Source organism: Equus asinus, chromosome 8 (assembly GCF_041296235.1).
Source record: "Equus asinus isolate D_3611 breed Donkey chromosome 8, EquAss-T2T_v2, whole genome shotgun sequence".
Taxonomy (NCBI): domain Eukaryota; kingdom Metazoa; phylum Chordata; class Mammalia; order Perissodactyla; family Equidae; genus Equus; species Equus asinus.
The window spans coordinates 52,032,034-52,040,594 of record NC_091797.1 but is presented as its reverse complement, the minus strand read 5'-3'; the positions used below and the strand labels follow the sequence as shown (position 1 = coordinate 52,040,594).

General features: G+C 42.0%; 1 protein-coding gene across 2 annotated transcripts in view; it reads left to right on the top strand.

Moving 5' to 3' along the window:
- Positions 1–45: 45 nt before the first annotated feature.
- KDM1B (lysine demethylase 1B) overlaps positions 46–8,561 on the top strand; it is a 48,148-nt gene continuing 39,632 nt past the window's right edge. The window contains exons 1-6 of one of the 2 annotated variants that reach the window (XM_014857687.3): positions 69–305; positions 620–663; positions 4,078–4,177; positions 5,129–5,256; positions 6,309–6,398; positions 6,934–7,045. In XM_014857687.3, the coding sequence (XP_014713173.1) occupies positions 4,091–4,177; positions 5,129–5,256; positions 6,309–6,398; positions 6,934–7,045 (417 nt within the window). In that variant the 5' untranslated portion in view covers positions 69–305; positions 620–663; positions 4,078–4,090. Of the gene's footprint in view, positions 306–619; positions 664–4,077; positions 4,178–5,128; positions 5,257–6,308; positions 6,399–6,933; positions 7,046–8,561 lie in introns of both variants that reach the window. The other variant, XM_014857688.3, reaches the window with a different exon arrangement.

The window sequence follows — 8,561 nt, the reverse complement described above, 5'->3', positions numbered from 1 at the left end:
CGCCCCGGCGGCCAGGCCCCGCCCCCTCCCCAGGCGCCCCGGCTTGCGCAGCGGCGGAAATGGCCAGGGCGGGGCGAGCGCCGCAGCGAAGGCGAAGGCGGGGACCGTCCTCCTCCCTGGGCCCGCCGGCTCCTCCCACCCCGGGTCACGCCGTGACAGGGGCGGAAGCGGCGGCGGCGGCGGCGGCGGCCGAGCGGAGGCTGCGGCTCGCGGCGCGGAACCTGCTGTCCTGTGCTCGCGGCGCGCGGCTCCGGAGAGGCGCCCCCAGCCCGAGGCGGCGCGCACCGTCTCGCCGGCGCTCCGAGGTGGGGGGCCGGCGGCTCCTGGGGCGGGCGTGGGGGCGGCGGCGGATTTCGGGTGACAGCTCTGCACAAAGCAGTTTAGCTGGGGTGCAAGCTCTCCCTCTCCCCCTGTGCAGCGCCCCTCGCCCGGGTGGGCGGTGGACGCGTGCCCGAGGGCTGAGACCTCGCTCCCCGGCTTGGAAGCGGGGTGCGGGGTGGGGATCCCCGTCCGCGGAAGGGGGACTTCTCAGGCTGGGGTGTTGCGAGACCGCGTTCCCCAATTCCTCGCGTGTTGCGGGTCTCTCCTAACCCCCCTACAATGTTTCCTTTCTGTCCAGCGGTGCCTTCTCCACGCGACTCCTTGCACCTCTTCAGCGCAAAGGTGAGCCCCGGAGGCTGTTGCTTCTCCGAGTTCGGAGAAGAGACGAGAAAGCTTTTCGGAAAGCGAGGCGGCTGCAGCTGGCCCAGGGAGCGTTGGGGCTCCCTCCTGGGGGCTGTCAGAGCCCTGTCACCTGGGGAGCGTCTGCTGCGGGGGGAAACCCATAGTCCGGGTGTGGGAACTCCCTCGCGTGTTCTTTCCAGCCGGTAGTGTGGCGGCGCCCAGCCGGCACAGCCTCGCAGGTGTTGTAGTAAGACTCCGGCGCAGCCGGCACGCGCCGAGACACGATCAGCATTGCCAGGTTGCTGGGGTAACTCCTCCGGGACTGGGGACCCGGAGGGGGCGGCCCGATTACGGTAGCTGTGTTAGTCAACAGCCTGGCAGCTGGCAGGTGAAAGAGGAAGGAAGAGGCAGGCCCAGCTGTAGAAAGTTGGGGTTCGGTGACATGGAACCCAGCCAGATGGAGGCCCAGCCTTCCCTGGGTGAGCGTGGAGATCCGGCGCTCCACATAGACGCACACAACTCAAGGCTTTTGCGTTTTGTTTGGTTGTGTTTAAAAAATCTCTCTTTTAGTGGAAGAAAGGCGAGTGGAGAGGTTTCTTCAGGAGGTACGTGGGAAAATGACCATCAATAATTCATTGTCTTCCAGGCAGAGAAAGTAGTCAACAAAACATTTAGGCAGTTGAACTGGATCCATATTTCGGAAAATTTCATTAGTGTGAGTGTAGTCAGGTGCTCGTCCTGCCGTATTTTAAGCAGCCCAAAGGGAAATTCCTGTTTCTCTGGTCTCTGAAGAAGTTTCTAGTAGTCTGTCCTATTTTTAGAAATTATGCTGACATCACTGTAAATTTTTATCCCAACCTGGAGTCCTTTTGATTCGTATTTTTATGAATTCTGTGTGTTTTTTTAAAAAAAACTTTCTGAATAAGCTACTTCAGAAAAAAATCCTGGGAATTATTAAAATAGAAATCTAGACATTGATATATCCGCTTACATATTTACCCCCCAAAAACCCCACTGTTTTTCTCTCTCTTGTCACATTAAAAGAAAACCAAAGCTATGAATTTAAAATTAGGAAGAAATACGCTTATAAAATCACATTGAACCTGAAACAAGTTGATTATAGTTAAAGTTAGGTGTGTTTGTTAATTTGAAAAACCAGGTGGGAAAGCACTTTCAGTGTACTAGTTTGTTTTAATGACACTTTGATCAGCATTTCTAAGATTGTATTTAAAAGCGCAATAAATGTAGTCCTTCCAACTTTACTTAAAAATTTTTCCCTCCATTTTAATCGACAAGAACTCAGTAATAGTGAAAGTACAGAATTATAGGAAGTGTCAAAAAAGGGTAAGGGTACATAACTATTAATTGTATAACTAAAGGTAAAAAATGTGCTGTCCTAAAAATCTTCAGTTATATTTTTCCCAGATAGCATAGACAATAATGGCTTTTGTAGCTGATATTTTCGTTTCCTCTTAACGACTTCCCGAATATATTATTTTCTATTGCAATTAAATACATATTTTCCAGTATACAGTTGGATTAAAAATGTTTGGTGAAATTTCCAGAAACTACGCTTTCTTTTGGGAATTCTTGCATTCCTGGATGACAGGGTCAAATGTTGCACAAACCTAGGCTAATTTTATTTACGTTCCCCGCATTAGATGCAAGTATTTTTGCTGCAACACTTACATTTACTGTACATTTACATATTTACATATGCTTTATTTGTGGTTCATTTTATGAATAATGTGAGATACGTTTTTTATATAAAGAGATTTGTTAGATTGGACAGCCTTTGGAAACTACAAATGTGATCCCGAAAGCCTTCTTTGGGTCTAACAATTATAGATAGACGGTAATACTTTAAACATGATTAGCGCTTTGTGTGGCAGTATAATGAGTGCTGCAGAACTAAATGGCAACTTATTTAATGCTTGAAGAACTATAATGCATTTCAGAATATGTATAGGCTTTACGTGTTCACAACTAACAAAATGGTTTTGAGAAAATGAAGACTGAGTCAAAGGAAAATTATCCATAACGTTGGTATCAAAATTTCTCAAAGTCGATGTGGATGGCATACTGAAAGTTTTCACATGATGTTAATAATCCATGAAAAATGCTCTTAATGAATGTTGGAACAACCCGGAGATGTGAAACATTAGGATTACAAGCTCCTCAAAGCTTTTCTCAAAGCTCGAGATTATATATGTGAAATTTGTATCTTACGATAACACTTTTCCACTTTCAAATTCCTTATCCATAGGTATATCCTATTTATTTTTCATGCTATCATTTTCTGTAAGTGTGTGTGTAGTAAATATGCTGGATCAGGGGAGGAGACGTGTGATAATTGTAGAATCCATATATTATTGAGTACTTATTTATGCTAAGCATCTTTCATTCCTTATCTAATTTAATTGGAAAAATACTTGATAACTCTTAATTATTCATGATTACTATGCATTATTTTCTTGTAGACTTTTGGTTCTTAATATTTGTGTAACTGTGCTGTTATTAGACTAGTTTGAGAACTCATAACATTTTTTCAGTAGAAGATACCAGTGACGCTCTAACCCAGATTCCCATATTCAGTAGTGACTGTACAGTGTGCCTGAGATTTATTTGTTGAGTTCTACTGGGAAGGAATGAGTGAGTTTTCCTTTTAAAGTATAATAAGAGATCAAAATTCAGGAACTGCTAAGAAGACACAGTAAGATGGAGAGGAACATAACAGACAAAAACTAGGTGTTTTTACTTATTGAATTTTAGAAAGATAGTGTAATTTGTTTGTTGGTCATTTGTGTGGTGTGTTTCTCATTTTTATATTTTGAAATGTACATACTACTAATGGATAACATTTGTTGAATACTTGTAATATGACAGGCCTGGTGCTTTAAATAGGTTATCTTACTTAATCCTCACTCCAGTACTGTGGTACACTCTTGCTATGCACATTTTATATATGAGAACACTGAGGCTTAAAGAGTTTAAGTAACTTGAAAGCAATGGCTTTACACTCAGGCAATCTAACTGCAGAGTATATATTCTTTTGTTGTTGTTGTTGAGGAAGATTGGCTCTGAGCTAACATCTGTTGCCAATCTTCCTCTTTTTGCTTGAGAAAGATTTTCACTGAGCTAACGCCTGTGCCAGTCTTCCTCCACTTTGTATGTGGGATGCAGCCACAACATGGCTTGATGAGCAGTGTATAGGTCCCTGCCTGGGATCCAAACCCATGAATCCTGGGCTGCTGAAGTGGAGCATGCGAACTTAACTGCTATGCCACTGGGCCAGCCCCCAGAGCATATATTCTTACCTACAAAATTACATAATAACACTGCTCCAGAGTGTTGAAAGTATTAGCAGATGTTAATATTTAATTATTTCTTTTCTTTTCTTTTTCTTTTTTGCAGACTTTCTGATACAATGGCAACTCCACGGGGGAGGACAAAGAAAAAAGCATCTTTTGATCATTCTCCGGATAGCCTTCCTTTGAGGAGCTCCGGGAGGCAGGTATTAGCCATTCATTCATTCAGTGCATCTGTTTTGAGCACACGGCATTATTATGATTGAGACTGAAGAATTAGAGATGAAAAGATATAATTCCAGTCCTCAAGGAATTTGCGATCTAGTGGAGAAATTCACCCCAGGACAATCACAGTCCAGTGCAATAAAGTGATAGTATGTAGAAAAAAGCATATCTGGCAGCAGAAACAGCAAAGATAAGGTATAGAGCATAAATCAGCATGGGTGTTTATAGAATTGCAGCTGTGTGATTGCCTCCAGGCTATGAGCTGGGGCCAGCTCATACTTGACTTGTGTCACTCACAGGAATTTGGACTTCAGCTTGTAGTTGGTTGGGTGCTGTTGGCGGGTTACTTGCTGCCATCTCTTTTGTAGGGCTTTTAAAAAAAATATTGAATGGTGTAATTCTTTTTCTAGAATTTTTCTAGTTTTTTAAAAATTATTTTATGGGGGTCATATTGGGTTATAACATTGTGTAAATTTCAGGTGTAATCACTATATTTCAGTTTCTGTATAGACTGCATCGTGTTCACCACCAACAGTCCAGTTTTTATCCATCACCTGGTTTTTCATCTGCAGTACTGAGAGGATGTAGCTGCTCTAAGTAAAGGAAAAAAAAAAATCTTAATTTGAGAGTGGCTTTTATTTTGACTGATCGCAGCTATTTCCTAAGAAAGCCTCATGTGCATTTTAGTTCTCTGCTCAGAGACCTATTGTTAAAGTGCTACTTCTATATTTCTAGCAAGTTAGTGAATTATTTACGCAGTGCAGTCTCAGGAAAATTGCTGTATTGTCAGCTCCTAAACTATTGCCACGATGTCGTTGACCTTCACGTTTAGACCTCCTCCTAACGTGGAAGTGATTTCAGTAATAAACCTTCCACCACCTTCACCCTTGACTATGCCAGTGAAAGGTTAACCTCAGCTGGTTCTTCCTCAGGCAAAGAAAAAAGCAACAGAGACAACAGACGAGGATGAAGACGGTGGGTCAGAGAAGAAGTACAGGAAATGTGAAAAGGCGGGCTGTACAGCAACGTGTCCTGTGTGCTTTGCAAGTGCTTCTGAAAGGTCTGTTTAGATGGTGTGTCTTGGCCTCACATTCCTGCCTGTGAGAGCATTCTTTGTGGGAACCATCATCCTCGAAGATAGTTTTCCTAAAGATAGATATACGTACTGTAAGTCATCTAATAATAGAGACAGTACTCGTATATTCTGTACACACCACCCCCTCTTATATGCTCCTCCTGTTAGACCTAGCCTTATCAGCTCTGCATAGTGGCCAGTGTCCTCAAATCCGACTGACAATAGCTGTACCTCTCTGGGGGGGTTGAAGGTGGGATAGGGTAAGAGGTGGGGAGACGGTAGAGAGAACCCTTGAGCTCCCTGTAAGACCACCATGTGTTTACTTTTCTCTGTGCTCTCCCTCATATAACATACCTCCTCTTCCAATAGACATATACAGGTCTCACTGAAACTCTGTAGCTAATTGCACTCTTGCCATTTTTATTAGGATGACCCAAGCATGACTTTTTACTTCTAGAGAAAAGTCTTCAATTAAGGCTTAAGATTCAATACAACCTGGAAAAAAATCGCATATTTTTTTTTTAATCACAGAGAGGTGAAGTGCTAGTGTTCATAATGGCATTGTATTTCATTCTTTTACTACATTATTGGCTGTTTGACAGGTTATGTTTGTCAGATTGCTTGCTCAGTGGTCAGATTCCAGTTGGCCAGACTTGTTTACTGTTCAGTATTGGGTCAGATGTTATTGCTAGAGACTGGGCTTCTCTCCTTCAACACGCACCTTACACCAAGCACAGTGACACCCTTTGTTTCATGTCGTAAAACGCTATCATTGCTCCAGGGCGTCTTGATAAAACTCCAAAGCCCCAGGCCCTTCTGAGGTGCAGCCAGCTGGGTTAGGTACCACTGGTCTAGTCCCTGTGTCCTCACCATGTCTTATTATGTATCATTCATCCATTTTGTTTCCCCTGTTGTTAGGATTCTAAGTGGAGATAATGCAAAATGGGCTCATAGGAGGTGCTTGATCCATGTTTTAAAAAAAAAGTGGGAAGAAATGTTTATTTGTCACCAAAGCTACATGTTTTTGCTGTTTTCAGATGCGCCAAAAATGGCTACACATCTCGATGGTATCACCTCTCCTGTGGGGAGCATTTCTGTAATGAATGCTTTGACCATTACTACAGAAGGTTTGTTCGCTAATTGTTTGAGGTTTCCGTGGTGGAGGGGACAGTGGCAGGGGCAGTGGAGGGAGTCAGACAGTTAAGACTGAGCCTCCAGGCTTACTGAATTATTCCACCATTTCAGTCAATGCCTGTGCTGACTACAGTTGTGCCAGAACTTTGATGACATAGTATGCATGTGTGTGCACGTGCTTACGTGTGTGCACGCTCAGGGCTCAAAAAATATCTGCTGTGAGACAGTTGTTTTCTTTAGTCTGCAAGTTCTGAAAAATCTAGGAGCTGCTTTGCTGTTGTGTGACGGTGCGTGGGGAGGGATGCAAAGATTTTGGGGAGGATGCTGACGACTAGAAGGCTCTGGACAGGTAGCCACCCCTTCTTAATAGTTTCAGATACTCAACTGACAACTCGTTTTATGGGTGCTGGAATAACATTCCCCCTCCTTATAATATGGCGAGTTAAGTCCTTTACATAAGATTTATTAACCTGCCTTCTGTTTTGAAAACCTGATTAACTTGATATGTTTATTATTTTTTTTTTTCAGCCATAAGGATGGATATGACAAGTATACTACGTGGAAAAAAATATGGACTAGCAATGGAAAAACTGAACCTAGTCCCAAAGCTTTCATGGCAGACCAGCAGCTGCCCTACTGGGTAAAAGGATAACCCATTATTGTTCTCTGAAACATTTGTGGAGCTAAAAGCAAGAGCATTGGATGAAAATACCAATTTTCAGCAAATCTTTTTCTCTTACTGCATTTATTGTTCTATGTCTAGTAAAGCAATTCACATTTTTTATTTTTGTAGAAAACTTAGATAATTTAACATAGTATAAAGAAGAAACTAAAGACTCACCACCAGCTGGTGGTAGCTGTTGCTAAGCTTGGTACATATCTCTCTGATCTTTTTTTTCTGTTCAATTGTTTTTTTTTTTTTGGTGAGGGAGATTTGCCCTGAGCCAACATCTATGTCAGTGTTCCTCTATTTTATGTGGGATGCCACCACAGCATGGCTTGACAAGCAGTGCTAGGTCCACTCCTGGCAGCTGAACTTGCTAACCTCAGGCTGCCAAAGCAGAGTGCATGAACTTAACCACTATGCCACTGGGCTGGCCCCTCTGTTTGTATTTTTATGTGTATGTTTAAACACGATTCCATGCTTTATATACAAATCCTAATTAGGTGTAAAATCATACTTTGCATATAAGTTTTTGGTAACTTTGTTTTTTTATTAATTTAACTTTATATTATTTTTCCATTTAGCCATTCTTTGAAAATATGTTTTAGTGATTGCGTATATAAGGTAAATATATCATCATTTAATAAATGATTTGCCAGTTTTTTTAATGTAGGTAATTCTGAGCTTCTCTTGCACAATTTTTTTACTGAAGTGTAATTCACATAACATAAAATTAACTATTTTAATATGTGCAATTCAGTGGCGTTTAGTATATTCTCAATGTTGTGCAGCCACTACCTCTTATCTAATTCCAGAGCATTTTCATCATTCACAGAGGAGACCTGTGCCCATTAAGCAGTCACCTCTCATTTCTCTCTCCTGTCAGCCCCCAGTAACCACTAATCTGCTTTCTGTCTTTATGGATTTACCTATTTTGGATGTTTTATATAAAGGAATCAGGCAGTATGTGACCTGTCGCGACTGGCTTCTTTCATTTAGCATAATGTTTTTGAGGTTCATCCATGTTGTAGCATGTGTTAATACTTAATTCTTTTTTATGGGTGAATAATATTCCATTGTATGGATTTGCCACGTTTTATTTATCCATTCATCTGTTGATAGTAATTCGGGTCATTTCTACCTTTTAGTTATTGCAAATAGTGCTACCATGAACATTTGTGTACAAATATTTGCTTGAACACCTGTTTTCAATTCTTTTTGGTATATACCTAGGAATAAAATTGTTATTGTCATATGGTGATTCTATGCTTAACTCTTTGAAGGACCGCCAAACTCTTTTCCTACCTAATAGCTGCACCATCTCTCATTCCCACCAGTAATGTATGAGGGTTCAAATTTCTCTGCATCCTCACCAGCTCATTTTCCATTTTTTTTTGATTCTAGCTATCCTAGTGGGTATGATGTGGTATCTCATTGTGGTTTTGATTTGCTTTTTCCTAATGACTGATGCATCTTTTTGTGTGCTTGTTAG